The sequence below is a fragment of the Pongo pygmaeus genome, chromosome 14 (genome assembly GCF_028885625.2).
Source record: "Pongo pygmaeus isolate AG05252 chromosome 14, NHGRI_mPonPyg2-v2.0_pri, whole genome shotgun sequence".
Classification (NCBI taxonomy): domain Eukaryota; kingdom Metazoa; phylum Chordata; class Mammalia; order Primates; family Hominidae; genus Pongo; species Pongo pygmaeus.
Window position 1 is genome coordinate 121,240,240 of NC_072387.2, and position 18,764 is coordinate 121,259,003.

The 18,764-nt window shown below is 43.4% G+C and overlaps 1 protein-coding gene across 34 annotated transcripts in view; it reads left to right on the plus strand.

Annotated features, from left to right (window-relative positions):
* ARHGEF7 (Rho guanine nucleotide exchange factor 7) overlaps positions 1-18,764 on the plus strand; it is a 191,828-nt gene that overhangs the window by 131,984 nt on the left and 41,080 nt on the right. The window contains exon 3 of one of the 34 annotated variants that reach the window (XM_054447159.2): positions 11,782-11,840. The exons of the other annotated variants lie outside the window; for them this stretch is intronic. Within the exon in view, the coding sequence (XP_054303134.2) occupies positions 11,782-11,840 (59 nt within the window). The remainder of the gene's footprint in view (positions 1-11,781; positions 11,841-18,764) is intronic. 34 annotated transcript variants of the gene reach the window in all.

The window sequence follows — 18,764 nt, forward strand, 5'->3', positions numbered from 1 at the left end:
CTTTCTGCATCCTGCTGGTTGTGGAAGCGTTTTCCCTGCAAAAAGTTGTCGAGATGCTTGAAGAAATGGTGGTTGGTGAGAGGTCAGGTGAATATGGCGGATGAGGAAAAACTTCGCAGCCCAATTTGTTCCACTTTTGAAGTGTTGGTTGTGTGACGTGTTGGTCGGGCGCTGTTGTGGAGAAGAATTGGGCCCTTCCTGTTGACCAGTGCCGGCTGCAGGCATTGTAGTTTTCAAAGCATCTCATCGATTTGCTGAGCATACTTCTCAGATGTAATGGCTTTGTGGAGATTCAGAAAGTTGTAGTGGTCAGACCGGCACAGACCACCAGACAGTGACCAGGACCTTTTTTTGGTGCAAGTTTGGCTTTGGGAAGTGCTTTGGAGCTTCTCGGTCCAACCACTGAGCCGGTTGTCGTATAAGACCCACTTTTCGGCGTATGTCACAATCTCATTGAGAAATGGTTCATTGTTGTGTAGAATAAGAGAAGATGACACTTCAAAATGATGATTTTTTTGATTCTCGCTCAGCTCATGAGGTACCCGAGCTTTTTCACCTTTTCAAATTGCTTCAAATGCCGATCGACTGTAGAACGGTCGACGTTGAGTTCCTCAGCAGCTTCTCGTGTAGCTGTGAGAGGATCAGCTTCAGTGATTGCTCTCAATTGGTCGTTGTCAACTTCTGATGGCCGGCCACTACGCTCCTCACCTTCAAGGCTCTCGTCTCCTCTGCAGGACTTCTTGACCCACCACTGCACTGTGTGTTTGTTAGCAGTTCCTGGGCCAAATGCGTTGTTGATGTTGGAAATTGTCTCCACTGCTTTACGACTTACTTTGAACTCGAATAACAAAATTGCTCAAATTTGCCTTTTGTCTAACATTTCCATAGTCTAAAATAAACAGCAAGTAATAAGTCATTAGCAAAAAAAACCATAAAGTGAGAAATACGCATTAAAATGATGTATAACCACATTTATTTAAGAACGTGTTCCAATATCAAATGGCAAATTTCAACAATGCAAAAACCACAAATATGTTTGCACCAACCTGATATAAGATGCTATGCTGATGAACCAGGGCTCTGAGGCTTTGTCACTTTTCCAAAATTTTCCTTTGGAGGGACAGAGGCATGTTCTGAATAATCAGCCATCAGTTTTTTTCTGTGTGACTGTTTCTTTGTTTACATCAGACATTAAAGGATATTTGTTAATTTCCTGCCAGGTGACTTAAAACAGTAGTGCGCCTGGAAGGTTTTAGGTTTTAGTAGTCTACCGGCTGATGTTTCTTTACTTGTGGGTTTGATGAAGGTGACACATTTTATTTTAAAATTATCTTTGATCTTTATTCATATAACCCCCAGAAAAGACTACAGTACATTATTTCCTTGGATTTCGGTTGGTCTCTGGTCTTCCCTTCAGCTTGTGTCTATTTAGGTTTTGGATGTGGTGAGGGAGTGGCCTTCCTTCTGTACCACCAGTTCTTGCAGTTCATGACAGTTTACCAACCATGAGGAAAATACTTTGTTCCCTTAACTTTTTGGCTGGGCTTTGAGGTTTTGTCAAGGCACTTTATACTGAACTATCGATATGGCAAAGAAAGCTGAATGCCAGAGTAACAGAATATTAGAAACCGTAAGTGAATATTCTATAGAACTTCAGACTGTACTTTCAACCCATCTGCAGGCCATTGTTGTTACTTTTATAGCATTTTTGGTTTGCATGAAATGGCATTACTTACATGACCATGAAAGAATAGCTTGGGAATCACTTTGATTTTCTTTTGGTGAATGAAGGTCATTTGCTAATAATTCGAAATCTTTGTAAGAGTTCATATTGTGCTCAAGATGGAAGTAAATGCTTGCCTCTGTTTTTCTCATTGGCTGTAGATAATGTGGTCTAACAAATTATTACAGTACATTTTAAAAATACAGTTTGCAGTACCTCTGTTGAGCATTATATTAGCCCTGTGAATTATTATCCTCACATTACTCATTAAAAAGCTGAAATAAAGGGCAGTAAAGTAATCGCTTGAAACCATGTGTTTACTAAGGCTTCAGTCCTTATGTTATCTCAGAATTTGGTATGGCTTAGGTATTATTTTGATCAAGTTTCTCAAATTTTATGCTACATGTATACGAGGTGTTAGAGTGCCACAGGGAAATGGAATGTACTAGACAAAGTTTTCTTTCTCAGCTATTTCTCTTATTTTTTATTATGAATATTCTGAAATTTTCATCATTTCCATTTTAAGACTGTTACTTTCGTCTTTTTGTCCTATATGTGAAATTTCTGTACCATTTTACAGTTTACCAAATGCCATATATATATAGCAGTTTCATACTCATTGTTTTTTTTTTTTTTTTTGGATACAGAATCTTGCTCTGTTGCCCAGGCTGGATTGCACTGGTGAGATCTCAGCTCATTGCAACCTCTGCCTCCTGAGTTCAAGTGATTCTCCTGCCTCAGCCTCCCGAGTAGCTGGGATTGCAGGCATGAGCCACCACGCCCAGCTAATTTTTTTGTATTTTTAGTAGAGACAGGGTTTCACCATGTTGGTCAGGCTGGTCATGAGCTCCTGACCTCAAATGAACCACCCGCCTCAGCCTCCCAAATTGTTGGGATTACAGGCGTGAGCAACCACGCCTGGCCTTCGTATTCATTATTTCTTTTGATTTTTTTTTTTTTTTTCGTCTCTACACAGACTTGATTCGTAGATGTCCAGCCCCTTTCACAGCTGCCTGTTGGTTAGACCCAGGAGTTGGCAAACTATGGGCTGGGTCAGATTCCACCTACCGCCTGTTTTCTATAAACAAAGTTTCACTGGCACGTGCTGTACTTTTTCATTCACCCATTGTTAATGGCTGTGTTTGTACTACAGTGGCAGCAGTGGAGTTGTGATAGAAACTGTCTGGCTCACATACCTCAAATATTTACTCCTTGGCTTTTTATAGAAAGTTGGCTGACCCCCACGTGAGATGTGCTTTCTTCCTTGGGGCCTCGACCTGGCCCTAACCTCTCCATTCCCTGTGCGTTCTGAGGCCCACGTTTGTTTTCTCAGTATTTTTGCCATGTAGGACTTCTGTCTTCCCTGTTGAAAATTGAAGTTTCTATCTGGTGTCATTTTTCTTCAGGCAGAGGAACGCTTTAGTTTTTTGTAATTCAGGTGTGTTACTGACAAACATGATCTTGGATTTTGTTGTCTGAAAATTGCTGCCTTCGTTCCTGAAGATTTTTTTTTTCCCCATGGATACTGAACTCTGGGTAACAGATTTGTTGTTTCAGCATTTGAAGGATATTGCTCCACTGTCTTTTGGACTTCACTGTATCTGGTGATTGTATCTAATGATGACCTCCATTATATTCTGATCAGCACAATTTCAGATAGTTGTTCCCCGTCCACTTCCTAGATTTTTGCCTTTATTTTAGGTTTTTGGCATTTTGACGGTGATTATCTCGGGTGTGGTTTTCTGACTTCTCGAACTTGAAAATTTATGTCTTTTACCAAATGTGGGGAATTTTCGGGCATTATTTCTTCAAATATTTTGCTGCTTTACTGTTTCTACTCTGCCTTGGGGCTCCAATTACGCTCATGTAGACCTTTTGCTGGAGGTCCCGGATTTGCTTGTTGCTTTCTGACCTGGTCCCTGCTCTGTTCTTCAGGTTGAATGGCATCTGCTGTGTCCTAAGTGTTCACTGTCTGCCTCTCTACTCTCTTGTTCGTCCCTGTGCAACAAGTTTTTAATTTAGAGAATTTTTTTCAGTTGTAGAATTTGTTTCGCTTAAAAAAAATGTTTAGTTCCCTGCTAAGGTTTTATATTTGTTCATTCACTACAAGAATATTTTTCTTTATATCCTTTAGCAATAATTAGAATAACTGCTTTAAGGTCCCATCTGCTGATTCTTTATTGTGAGGATGGGTTACGTCTTCATGATTCTTTTTATTTCTAGTGAATTTGAATTGTGTCCTGTTTACTGTGGGTTGTAGACTCTTGATCATGTTAGGTTTCCCTGAAGAGTATTGATTTGCTTGTTTGATAGGCAGTTGACTTGGTCAGGCTCAAATTGCCAACTCTCCCTTTGGCAGATGCTCAAATCTCAGTCCACTTATTTTAGACTCAGCTGATCTGAAGTTGGCCTTGTGCAAATTCTGTTCTGCCGTCAGCCAGAGATTTGGGCAGAATTTAGAGACAGAATTCAGGGTCACACTCACCGTGGGTTTCCCCCAACTTCCCAGCAACTCTGGTAGAACCAAACCCTGTGGATTTTTGTTGGAGTTTTAGCTGTTCCACATAACAAAGTTGGCTGCCATTAGCTTAATAGTTGAGAAAGCAGGAGGTGCCCTGCCCGTTCTTTTTTCCAAATGTCCATCCTTCCCCAGAATATACCTGATGTTAACTAAAAAGTGATTGAGGCAGGTCTCAATCGATAGAGGTTTACGTAGCTGCAGTTGAGGACGCGCCAGGTAACAGGAGCATTTGTGCTGTTTCCAAAGGGGGCTTTGAGAAGTTCAGTATTTAAAGGGGAAGGAACAAGCAGGAGGGGGAAAAAAGGAGGCTGGGGAGCAGTGGGGCAGATGCTTAAACATTCTTGTGAGCCTCCGATTAGCCTCAGTAAGCCTGCGTTTTACATGGGAAAGGGGGAGTGGAGGAAAGTTAGTTGTGCGTTTTTCTCAGGGTACTCTCTCATGGGAAGGGTGATTTCTGCTCTTGTCCTTGTCTGTACCTATGAAGATAAGCTGGTACTTGACATTGCCAGGGTGAGATACAATAGAACTCGGTTTTAGGGCTAGTTTTTAGTGGGGGATATATGTTCTGATAGATTTAGGGGCTCACAAGAAATCTCCTTGTGAGCACTTTGTGAGGAAGGCCATCTGGGGAGCTATGTGGCCTTCTGTAGTTGTGGACACCTGGTGTATGGATGAGGCCATGACACAGGGTTGTGGAATGACAGCTGTCTGTTCGGCAGCAAAAGGCAGACAGTGTTGCACAGTTCAGTTCCCAAGTTTCACTTTCCCACTGGCATAGTGAGTTTGGGTCCCAAGATTCTGTTATGTTTCATGCTACTTTTGAGTGCCTCTAGGTAGTCACTTTCTATATGTTTTTTAAAGTTTCGATGTTACTTGCAGGCGAGTCAGTTTGATAGGAGTAACTTGGCTATAGCCAGATTTATAGAATCCATTTCCTTTTAGTTTTTTCAAATCACAGTTCTTCCTTCCATCAGCTGTGGAGGGCTCCTTGCAAGCATGCTTTGTCTAGGCTCTTGGTTCAAAACAATAGAAACTGCAGTCTGCCTTACATGCCCTTACGCCGTGTGCTGCGTTAGTAGCGGCAACTGTCATTTGTGTTGTGAGGTTGTGATGGGCGGAACGTGCCCAGTTTGCCTGCAGCTTTCTCAGGTAAGCATCCATTCGGTGCTTGTACACACACTGACACCACGTGCGTGGTGCTGGCTGGCTGCTGATAGGCCCTGTCCCAGTGGAGCTTATAGTCTGGTGAGGGAGACAGATAATTGAAAATTGTATAAATAGTTAGAAAGCTACAATTGCAGACCTGCTTATGAAAGAAATCATGTCCGGCACCAAGAGCAAACTTCAGGGGAAGATCACTGAGCACTGAGCGGTGAATGGGAGGTAACCAGGCAAAAAACGAGAGGAGGTTTTTTCTCACACCATCACTTCATCGATTGACACTGAGTTTCCAGTGGTTCAGTTCTATTCTGACAGTTGTCTCCCACGAGACTGCCACATTTCAAACCCAGCTGCAAATGGGGTGCCCAAGCTATTCATACTCCTACCCGACTCAGTACAGATTTGAGGGTTCCCATGACTCCCGTCAGGTTTGATAATTTGCTGGAATGACCCATGTAACTCAGGAGAGTGCTTGACTTCCTGGTACCAGCTTAGTATGAAGGATGCAACTCAGGGTGAGATGGATAGAAGAAAGATGTAGGGTGAGGGATGGGAGCAGAGTTTCCAGGCCCTCTGGGTGCAGCATCTTTGTGCTTTCAGCAACCCCAAATCTCTCCAAGCCCTTGTCCTTGGTGGTTTCTAATGGAGGCTCTGGTAGGTAGGCATTAATGATTGACTAGATCACTGGACACTGCTGAGTGGTGTGGTCTCCAGCCCCCTTTCCTCCCTTTAGGTTGCTGGGTGGGGCTGAAAGTTCCTCTGATCGTGGTGGTCTTTGTGACACCTAGCCCGACCCGGGAAGCTGTCTAGGGGCCGACCCAGAGGTATCTCGTTAGCATAGACTCAGGTGTGACGGAAGGGGGTTCATGATGGGTAACAAAAGACATTTCTGTCACTCAGGAAATTCCAGGGGTTTTGGGAGCCAGGGACAGTTTATCTGATATCACAGGAGAGAGAGCACCTTGAGGTGGGCATTGCCTGTGGCTGGAGCCTGTGAATGGAGAGGAGTGGAACAGTAGGAGCCCGGACGGGCAGGCGAGATCAGGTCCTGGAGACTTTGGATCTTAGGTGACTGTCGAGTAGTTGGAAGCCGTTGATGGATTTGAAGCTTGGCAGTATCATAGTCGGCACTCTTCTGTAAAAGGAGCTGTATGCTCTGTGATGAGTGGTCTGGGGGGCGGAGGGCAGGAGGACACAGAGACTCCAGAAAGGAGGATATTGAATTTTGTCGAGATTCTTTTCTGTGTTGAATAAATATCCGTTACCTTAAAAGCCACTGACTTATAATCATTCGGTGCTAATTTTGTGGAGGTGTTTATAAAAGTTACTTAGCAAGTCTGTTTTTGCTTAGGCATTGTAGTTAGTGCTTCTGGGATCCACGGCCGGTTGTAGGCAGCATCTTCTCCCGGAACCACTCGGAACCAGGAAGTGTGGGCCGCCACCTTCACATACACTCATGCATGCATGCATTCATTCTCCTGCTTTTTTGTTTTTCCCCCAGAATGACCCTATGCCTAGAATTCTTTTGTAGCTTATATGACTTTTTCCAAGCATTCTTTTATCCCAAAAAGGGATCTCTTTGTCTGTGGTTGCCACTGCAGTTGATACTTCCAAAGTGGGAGGAGTGCCCTGGGGCCTTGTCTTCCTGGGGTCCTTGTGTGGTCCTGGAAGGCGCAGCAGCGGGTGATTTGCTCAGCACTGGGGCAGAAGCCTAGATGGCATTCCAGAGAAAGCACCAGTTAAGATGGCATAAAAGAGTTAGTCTCATTATAAAATATCCAGAAGGTGTAGAATAAGACAGAGTGAAAAACAACCAATAAACTTTTCACCCAGATGTAATTATTGTTGATATTGCCTTCCACTTCTCTAAGCTTTGGTGTGTGGGAGAACACATGCATAATTAGGGCCAGGATTGAGGGCCTGCCTCAAGTAAGATAAGATAGTGAGTGCTCTCTCAGGAGAGCCTGCCTGTTGCATTTGGGCAGTGAGGTAACCTGATTTGACCTCAGTATGGGGCAGGTGTGAATAGCACAGGCAGAGGCTTTTCCTTCCTGGATGTCCAGTACAGAAGACATTACATGTTTTGCTGCAAATTAAATGATTGCAGATGTGAAAAGAAGTTATCCCAGAAGAGAGCTATAGAAGAATTCTAATCACTTTAATGTCATTAGGAGAGTTTTTCAAATACTTTAATGGCAGCTCATGTCTGTCTGATGGCTGCCTTATTATAAATATGTACAGTGAACTTCCATGTACAGACCTACTATTTATTGAATTCTTAGTGTGTTCCTGGTATTTTTCAGTTATTAACTCATTTTATCCTTTAAAGGACCCCATGAGGCAGGTGTTTAAAGATAAGAAAGCTAGGACACCAAGAAGGTGAGGGACGTGCCCAAGGTTACACAACCGGTAACTGGGGACTCAGATTTGGAGACAGGTTGTCTTCATTCAAGGTATGTAGGTGAAAGGTTGATTCTGAGAGTCTCTGATTCATAGTTCCACCTCTTTCAGTTGGCAGTGCTTTTCGCAGGCCTGGCACCTTCTCACTCCATCCTCTGCTGCCCTAAGGCAGCCCCAGTGAGAGCCCCGAGCCAGTTAGGTTCCTCTCCCAGGGCTAGGCCCAGCAGCAGCTGGAGCCCAGGCCCCCTTCTCCTGTCGGGGCAGGGCCCCTGCCTCACTTTGGGAGAAGAAAGCCTTAGTGGGGAGAGATAAGATAGTGAGTGCTCTCTCAGGATAGCATTTGAAATGCAGTTTTCCTTCAAACTATTGTTCTAAGTGTCGGAGAATTCCCTGTACTACGTGATTTACTGTAGACCCTGTTACAGTATGATTTAAAGAGTCTTTGGACTAGTTTGGGAATGTGGAACAGTGGCTTGTAAAAAATTGCTTCTATGGGAAAATGAATTCTTGGAATCTAATAGTATCTTTTAAACAAGTTTTTAAAATAAAACTCATAAGTTGAGAATTTGCTTCTAGTTTATGATAGAAAGGAGGTTAAATTCTGTTGAAAATAGAACCTCAGAAGCTCTCTTATGGAACATCCTTGTTGTACCAAATTTTATTCTTACTTATTTTGATGGTGACTCAGTGGTCTTCTAATACGTCCCCTAAATAAATACTAACATACCCAGTAACTCTCCATCTCTTTGTTTAGATGCCAGCGCATGGGCTGGTGAACAGTGGAGACAGCAGGATTTGCCCTGTTCCCGTCTCAGATGTACAGCTCTTGAAATAGTGAGGGTGCCTGGATCACTGTACCCCAGAGTTTCCGCCAAGCCTGGGACTACCACACTAAGCTTGTCGTGTGTAACTGTTGCTTGGGGCAGCCGCGACCATTTCACCATTCCTGCTTGAGTGTTCTGGGCGCTTTCCCCACCCCGGGTCCCCAGCCTCCCCAATCCATATGCTTTGTGCTGCTTTGGCCCCGCTTTGGAGATGTTCAGGGCCACCTGATGACCTCTCACAACCCAGTTATCACAGTTAAAATGTCTCAGAGCATCTTGGCCCTGCTGCATGCCACCGTGTGATACATGGACGCCTTTTCCTCGTGGAGTTTCACATAGGCTTCTGATGGTTCTGCCGTGTTCTCCGGCTACCTGGGAGATGACAGGGTGCCCCGCCTGTGGAGGACTGTGAGGAAAGCCTACCCTTTTTGTAGCTAAAGTTGAACCATTGTGGTGCTGGTTCGTGGGTGCTGTTAGTTTAGAGGGCAAGGTGGTGGTGAATTCCATCTCCAGTCCTTTACTCAGATTGTTCTAATGTGTTGTACATTTTCTGTAAGGTGATAGTGAAAACAGTACATCAAGAGAAAAATTTTCCTCTCCAGAGACTCAAATTCTCAGCATATTTGTTGTTTGAACTTTTTTTTAATAAATCGGTTAACTGCAATGTTTGTAATTTTCAGTTTCTATTCTGGTGACAGTTTTTTAAAAAATGTGATTTTGAGTCAAGTTGTTTGAGAGGATATGGGTGCCACTAACAGGAAGGCCAGGCTCAGAAGAGGACTTGGGCTAAGGCGCTGAGTTCCGTTTGGGGTTGCTGTGCATTTCAGTTGGAGATGTCACAGGGGAGGGTGGAAGCGGAGACTGGGAGCCGCAGACTTCCCATCCGGCCTACTGCATGTGTGGGAAGAGGTGTGGCCCAGGTAAGGGTTAGGTTTGGATTGACAGCTCTCCTGGTCACCTGCCTCGTGTTGCTTGCCCACGTCTGTCCCAGTGTCCTCATCTATAAAGCAGGGGTTCTGGTGTCACCCACCCAGAGTCTCGCGGAGGTAAAGTGGCCCGGTACTTACAGAACCATCTGCAAATGCTCGGGGCCCTACTTGGCGTCTGGAGCTGAGTTCTCCTGCAGCCTCTGTTCCGCCAGGGACAGAATGTGCACCATTTCTAACTTCAGTTGTGAAAATGTAACTTCACACTGGCTTTGGAGGGCCCTGAGTGAGTTGGCTGGCGTTCGTGAGAGAAGATCTGTTTTCAGTCACGTTGGTTAGGGACTTTTTTCCTCACCCTTCCCATTTCTGCAGCTTTGTCTTCACTTTATTTCACTTTCTGCCCTTAAACTCGGGGACATTTTATAACTGTCTTTAACTGGGCGATATTTTTTCTGTGGAAGGTGGGGTCATGGTGCTTTCTTTTCAGTGCTGCTTTTCTCTTGGTTCTGTTGTTTGGGGATGTCTGACAGGCAGTTGAGCAGCCGTGGAGTCAGGTTGGAAGCGGAGAATGATTTAATGGACTTCATGAATGGTGTAATGAATTGGTATGATATTTCGTTCATTGTCTGGATCTTTTTAATGTCAATATTTTAATTATTTTTTTCCTAAAATAGCTGGAGGCAATTATTTTTAACCGCCAGCTAGTTAAGCCATCATTGTCTATATTTAGAATGGTAGAAGACAACCAACTGTGTCTTTAATCTTACTCTTATCCTACACTAATTAGTTCCTTGATTAGTAGGCTGTAGCTATGGAGGAGGCTGTAGCTACGGCATAAACCAAAGGAGGCAGGAAGGTTTCACTTGGAAGGTGATGGAGAAATACACCAAACATTCAGGAAAGAAACATTTTGGGTGATTAAGGAAGCTTTATAAATGGCATGTAGGGGGAGGAACAGTGATTGGAACTGTGGGCGCTTTGATGTTTTTAGCCACCATGCCTCCTTTCATAGAGGGTTACCTATGGTGTGTTCTCCCTGCCCACGCTCAGGTTCTGTCCTGAGCTTGCTCCGCTTCTCAGTTGATGCAGTATGGGCTCCACCATCCCCGGTCTTTCAGTGTCACGGCCAGTTGTTAGCTCCTGCCTCTGAAGTCAGCCTTTCCGGATCAAATCTTTCTTGATTGTTCAGCTTGTCTTTTCGTGTTTGTGCCGATCTCTGTGGAGACCTTTAGTCAGTGTGCTTCAGGAATTCACTGGCGTCTCCTCCTTCCTCCTCTTCCCTGCTCACTCACTCTCTTCGTATCACCCACCTGTTGATTTCTTTTTAGAAACCTTTAGTGTATCTTTAACTCTTCCTTTTCCCCCACCTTGAATCACTTGCTGAGCTACCTGTTCTGTGCCTGACCCGTCCTGAACGCTGTAGTTCAGGTCTTGTGGGTTTTCATGGTGTCTGTGCACTAACCTAACTGGGCCCTGACTTCTAGTTGGTTCCTGTTCTATCCAGCTTCTCCACCAGCACTGGTCCTCCTGAAATGGTTCATCCCAGAAACTGGGGGTGACACAGCTTTATTCATTTATTTGTACACAGCACTGCTTCACCAGCTGGTCTTCAAGATGTTTGGACAGGACCTGTTAAAATTGTGGCAATTTTTACTTCTTGAAAACAGCTAATTTAGATTGGTTCCAAAGTTGTAATAATCTACAGATGTCCCTCTACAGATTGGACCTCCCTTTTTGGCCTCTGTCCTCAGGCCTTGGCTTATGAGCCTTTCTTGTTGCTTCCTGGTGAGGCTGAAAAGTGGGATTTTTCCCCCACCCATCTCTCCTTACTATTCCCTTTGTTTGGATTCACTTCTGCTTATCTTCTTACTAAAATCCTACTTAATCCTTCAGTCCCAGTGAGCATACCAGTTCTTAGTACAGCCTTCCCTTTGTTTCTTGCCTTTTGTTTGAATGTATGTCTTGATTTTATTTTAGTGGTAAATGCCTTTCAATGTATTACAGACATCAGTAGACTGAGTTCCCATTTGTTGACTTGTATATGATAGGACTACAGTGTATCAAAGAAAATATCCAATGTGTTTATAAATATTTAATGTAATTGTTATAATAGTTAAATATTATGTAATGATTTTGTTCAAAAGTTAATTATAAAGCCTAAGATAATAGGGAGGAGGTGGAGCAAGATAGCCAAATAGAAACCTCCACTGATTGTCCTCCCCACAGGAACACCAAATTGAACAACTCTCCACACGAAGAAATACCTTCTTAAGAACCAGAATCAGGTGAGTGATCACAGTGCCTGGTTCTAACTTCATGTCACTGAAGGAGACATGGAAGAGGGTAGGAAAGACAGACTTAAATTGCTGATGCTGCTGCTTCCTCAACTTTGGCAGCAGCTGCGTAGCACAGAGAGAAAACCTGTGCACTTCGGAGAGGGAGAGCTCAGTGGTTGTGGGACTTTGTATTGGAACTCAGTGCTGCCCTGTCACAGTGGAAAGCAACACTGGGCACAGAGGTAGCATTTAGACCAGTCCTAGCCAGAAGGCTAATCACCGGTCCCAGCAGTTGAAACCTGAGTTCTGGCAAGCTCTGCCACCGTGGGCTAAAATGCCCTGGGGTTCTGAATAAACTTGAAAAACAGTCTAGGCCACAAGGACTGCACTTCCTGGCTAAGACCTGGTGTTGTGCTGGGGCTCTGAGCCAGTGGCCTTGGGGGGCATGCAACCTAGTGAGACCTCAGCCAGGGCAGCCAAGGGAGGCCTTGCGCCACCCTCCCACAACCACACGCAGTGCAGCCTGCAGCTCCAGGAGAGACTCCTTCCTTCTGCCTGAGAATAAGAGGAGAGGAAAGACGGCTTTGTCTTGCAGCTTGGATACCAGCTCAGCCACAGCAGGATAGGGCATCAGGCAGAACCCTGAGGCTCCCAGACGACGTTTATAGACATACCTTGGACCAAAAGGGAACCCACTGCTTGGAAGGGAAGCACCCAGTTCCTGTCAGGATCCATCATCTGCTGACTGAAGAGTCCTTGGGCCCTGAGTGATCAGCAGTGGTACCCAGGCAGAACTCACCGTGGGTCTTGCATGAGACTCAAAGATGAGCTGGCTTCAAATGTGACCCAGCACATTCCCAGCTGTGGTGGCTACAGGGAGGGACTCCTTCTGCTTGAGAAAAGGAGAGGAGACTTTGTCTTGCAGCATAGGTATCTGCCCAGCCACAGTGAGGTAGAACATCAAGTGGGCTCTTGGGAGTCCCCAGTTTCAGGCCTTGGCTGTTAGACATGATTTCGGGACCTGCTGTGGGCTAGAGGGCAGCCCACTGCTCTGAAAGGAGAGTCTCAGGCCTGGCAGCATTCACCACAAACTGACTGAAGAGTCCTTGGGCCTTGAATGAACATTAGCGATAAACAGGCAGTACTTGCTGCAGGCCTGGTGGTGGCCACAGGGAGAGGTTTCCTGCTTATGGAAAAGGGGAGTGAAGAGTGGGAAGGACTTTTTCTTGTGGCTTGGGTGCCACAAGAAATATTCAACTGCGGTAGAATAGTGCACCAGCTAGATTCCTAAGGTTTCAGCTTCCAGGCTCTGGCTCCCAGATGGCATCTCTAGACCTGCCCGGAGCCAAGGAGAACTCACCGCCCTGAAGGAAAGGACACGTGCCCATCTGGCTTTGCCACCTGCCGGTTGTAGTGCCCCAGGGTCTTCAGCAAACATAGGCAGTAGTTAGGAAGTGGTTACCATGGGCCTTGGGTGCAGTCCAGTGCTTTGCTGGCTTCAGGTGTGAACCAGTGCAGTCCCAATGGTGGTGACTACAGGGGTATTGTGTCACCCTTCTCTAGCTCCAGCTACTCATCTCACACACACACACCCCTCTCTCTGTCTCTCTCTCTCTCTGTTTGGGAGAGAGTAAGGGAAGAGAACAAAGAATCTCTGCCTAGTAATTGAAAATTATTCTGGATTTTGTTCAAGAACACCATGGTGGTTCCTGTGTGAATCAGCAAGAGTCACAGCATTACTGGGCGTGGGGTGCCCCAATTTAATGCAGATATAGCTGCAGTGAGACCAAAAACTTAAATTGCAACACCCAAGTCCCTTTGAATACTGGAAAGCCTTCCCAAGAAGGATGGGTACAAACAAGCCTAGGCTGTGAAGACTACAATGAACACCTAGCTCTTCAACGCCCAATGCCCAGACACTGACAAACATCCACAAGCATGAAGTCCATCCAGGAAAACAGGAACTCGCCAAATAAAGCTACCAGTAAACAATTCTGGAGAGACAGATATGTGACCTTTCAGACAGAGAATTAAAAAATAGCTATTTTGAGGAAACAATGAAATTCAAGATGACACAGAGAAGGAAATCAGAATCCTATCAGATAAATTTAAAGAGATTGAAATATGAAAGAATCAAGCAGAAATTCTGGAGTTGAAAAATGTAGTTGACATACTGAAAAATGCATCAAAGTCTTCTAGCAGAATTGATCAAGCAGAGGAAAGAATTAGTGAGTTTGAAGACAGGCCATCTAAAAATACACAGAAGAGACTAAAGAAAGAATCAAAAACAATGAAGCATGCCTGCCAGATACAGAAAATAGCCCCAAAAGGGCAAATCCAGGAGTTATTGGCCTTAAGGAGGAAGTAAAGAGAGACACAGGGGTAGAAAGTTTATTCAAAGAGATAACAGATAACTTCCCAAACAGAGAAAGGTATCAATATTCAAGTACAAGAAGGTTATATTAATAAAACACGAAGTAGATTTAACCCGTAGAAGACTACCTTATGGGATTTAATAAGCAAACTCCCATAGGTCAATGATGAAGAAAGGATCCTAAAAGCAGAGAGAGAAACAAATACCTACCATACAAAGATGCTCCAATACATCTGGCAGCAGACTTCTCAGTGGAAAGCTTCCAGGCCAGGAGACAGTGGGCCTGACATTTAAATTGCTGAAAGCAAAAACCTTTTATCCAAGGATAATATATCCAGCAAAAATATTCTTCAAACATGAAGGAGAAATAAAAACTTTCCCAAACAAAAGTTGAGGGATTTTATTAACACCAGCCCTGTTGTACAAGGAATGCTAAAGGGAGTTCTTCAATCTGAAAGAAAATAATGTCAGTGAGCAATAAGAAATCACCTGAAGGTACAAAACTCACTGGTAATAGTACTCAGAAGAATACAGAATAGTATAACACTATGTATAAACTACTCATATCTTGAGTAGAAAGGTTAAAAGATGAACTGCTCAGAAACTACAACTTTTCAAGACATAGTACAGTAAGATATAAGTAGAAACAACAAAAAGTTAAAAAGCACAAGGACAAAGTTAAAGTGTAGAGTTTTTAATTAATGTTCTCTTTCCTTGTTACATTGTTTACGCAATCAATGTTGTCATTTAAAAATAATGGGTTTTATTATTTGCAAGTCCATGGTAACCTCAAATTAAGAAACATACAATAGATCCATAAAAAATAAAAAGCAAGAAATTAAAACATAAAACCAGAGAGAATCACCTTTACTAAAAGGAAGACAGGAAGGAAAAAAGGAAGAGAAGATTACAAAACAAGAAAACAAATGACAAAATGGCAAGAGTAAGTCCATGGTTATGAATAATAACATTGAACTTAAATGAACTAAACTCTGCAATCAAGAGCCGTAGAGTGGCTGAATGGATTAAAAAAAACGAAAAAGACAAAAAACCCAATGATCTGTTGCCTACAAGAAACACACTTCACCTCTATAAAGACACCTATAGACTGGAAATAAAGGAATGGAAAAAGATACTCCATGCAAATGGGAACCAAAAAGAGCAGGAGTAGCTATACTTATAACAAACAAAATAGATTTCAAGACAAAAGCTAGAGACAAAGAAGGTCATTATATAATGATAAAGGGGTCAGTTCAGCAAGAGGATATAGCAGTTGTAAATATGCATCCAACATTGGAGCACCCAGATAATATAAAGCAAGGATTATTAGAACTAAAGATAAACCTCAATACAATAATAGCTAGAGATGTCAACACGCCACTTTCAGCACTGGACAGATCTTTGATACAGAAAAGCAACAAAGACACTTGACTTTATCTGTACTTTAGAACAAATCAGTCTAAAGATACTTACAGAACATTTCCTCTAGTGGCTTCAGAATACACATTCTTTTCTTAGCACATGGATCATTCTTAAGGATTATCTATATTAAGCACAAAACAAGTCTTAAAAATTTTTTAAAAATGAAATTCATCTCTTAAAAATAAAAAAATATAATTTCATCAAGATTCTTCTGACCACAATGGAATAAAACTAGAAATCAGTAATGAGGAATTTTGGAAACTATGCAGACACATGGAAATTAAACAGTGTGCTCCTGAATGACCAGTGGGTCAATGAAGAAATTAAGAAAATTTAAAAATTTTTTGAAACAAATGATCATGGAAACACAGCATACCAAAACCTATGGGGTACAGCAGAAGCTGTATTAAGAGGAAGTTTATAGCTGTAAGCACCTACATCAAAAAGTAGAAAAACTTCAAATAAACAACCTTAATGATGCGTCTTAAAGAACAAGAAAAGGAAGAGCAAACCAAACCCAAAATTATAGAAGGAAAATAATAAAGATTACAGTGGAAGTAAATGTAATTGAAATATTACAAAAGATCAATGAAACCAAAAGTGGCTTTTTTGAAAAAATAAAATTGACAAACCTTTAGTCAGACTAAGAAAAGAGAAGACCCAAATAAATAATTTTTCTTTTTTGTTTCTGATTTTAAAACTGATACTGCAGAAATTCAGACACACTAGAGGCTACTGTGAACAACTGTATGCCAATAAATTGGAAAACTTAGAAGCTTTGGTAGTCAACAAGAGAGGGACCTGCCAGAGGTCATGTGGTTACAGGGGCCCTGTGTCCGTGTGTGTCTGTCTGTCTGTGTCTGTCTCCACCCTGAGTGGGAGCAGGAGGCTACTTGTGAAGTCTCATCCCTGAAGGCCATCTGTTGATCACAGACAGGCTGCTGGGTTCACTGCAGCTGGAAATGTGTATGGAGGTTCCCCCCAGCACATTGCTGTGTCTTCATGTGCATCTCAGTTTCCATCTGAAATCACTTGTTAATGAACTGAGAACCGTTCCTCTGTCTAGTTAGCAATATCACTAGGAGTAAATGTGTTATGGGGGAAACTGCTTAGCATTTGATTTCTCAAGTGTTTTTCCTGAGACTCAGTCATCTTCTGGGTAAGGAAAAAAAAAAAAAAACCTTGGGGTACCCCCTTTCACCTTGTGCTGTTGCTGTTACTGTGAAGATGTAGATGGTATGTGTGACTCTAGCTGTCATCAGATCATTCATGGACACAACGCAACATCACACCTGTTAGATTATGGCTTTGGTTCTGCCAGGAGGCCTGGTGGGAGCAGCTGGCATGATGCGTGCTGCCTCTAGTGACTCATGTGCACCATCCTGCTGCCTAAGGCCTTGATGTAGCCCCCGTGGGGGTGCCCTGTCTGCATGTTATCACACTCTGAAGAGCAGCCTATGGAGCACAAGAGAGAACCGAGAGGAACATCCTCTCCTTTAATTCTGAACTCATATTCTGTAATGATGATTTCTGTGAGTCTGGTTGGTTGTCGTGTGAATTCAGGTGTCTAGGCAGCGTTATGTGTGGAATATGTTGGCACGTTATGCTCGAGTCCTAGGGCTCAGCTGACCTTTATGAGCTTTATCTGCTACTGAATTAATGAACAAGGGCTTTATCAGCCGTGAAACTTTGGTGATGGCAGTGACAGAAAATTCTTGGAGAATTGGTCTGGGACTGAAAGAGGTAATAAAAATCTAGAGCCTAGGCTCAGTGCGGTGAATGAAATAGGAAAAACCACTCGTACCGTGAATTGTTTATTTATAAGCTATGCTGAAATGTGACTTAATTTTTGTTAATTGATGAAATACCAGAAATGAAAATCAGTTTATCTAGATTTCCATTTCTGAATGGATCGGGGCTGTGGCACTGAACCAGGTAGGAGATGAAATCTTAGCATAGCCCATGACCCAGCACTGAGCAGTATTTCTGCAATCGTAAGAATTTAAACCATTGTGGGTAGCACATATCCAATAACTTTCTTGTGCTGCATCTCTGGCAGTGTTTTTTGTGCGTATAACTTTGGCATTCCATCATTGCCCAGTTCTCTTCAGTCCTCCTAGTAAGGCATGCAGGGTCCTGTCAGTCTAGAAGCCAGCCTCTTCCTGATGTTTCACTGTGTCTCTGAGTGTGAACATCACCTGCTCAGATGTCAGAATATTCTCAAAACCTGTGTGTCTTAAGGGGCGTGTCCTTTCTCCTCTGTAGGCTGGCAGCAGTTTGTAGCTCCTGTCACTGAGACTACATAATTGTCTTCAGTTTACTTTTGTACAAAATGATAGCACTCACTTTAAGGTAGAGACTGTTTCTTACCCTGTTTTTAACTGTTCCCAGTGCCTTGTAATGGTGCTGCATACATATAGTAGTTGAAATTAATTTGAGTCAGTGACTACCCTGCAAATGGACAGAACTGTGGCTAATCCCTGTAGGCTGTGGAAACCCCGCTTAGCTGTTCACAGTTGGGAAATGGGTCTGCAGCAGTGCAGATGCTAGCTTACTTTGCCTTCTGTTGTGTTTTAATAAACTAAACAGTAAAGCACCATAATAACTGCATGACACATTCAGGATTTGGAAACATGGCTTGGATGAATTAGACCAGTGTTGTTGAGAGCTTGCATTGATGGAAACATGCTATATCTGCTAGACAAATTTCAGTAGCCTCTAGCCACGTGGGGCTGTGAAGCTCTGGAAATGAGATTAACGCAACTGAAGAACTGAATTTTTAATTAAAAAAAAAATTTAATTAACCTTACTTGAAGTAGCTGCAGGTGGCTAGTGGCTGTTGGATTTGAGGGTAAAGAAGCATGGCAGAGAAGGCAGGTGGGACAGCCTCCCATCTGCACAGAGGTCTGTATATCACCGCCACCGGCAGGAAGACTTCTGCATCCTAACCCTTAGCCTCCTTGTGCTGTGGGCGAGGTCCCTGCTGTTGCAGACCCCACTAAATTCCCAGTCCCTGCAGGTACCTGTTGTGCTTCTGTGAGCCCCCTCCAGTACTCTGGGTGGGGACCCGTCTTGCTCAGACAGAGATCAAAGGAGAGCTAAGAGAGGGAAAGAGATGGACAGTTAAATATTGAAGG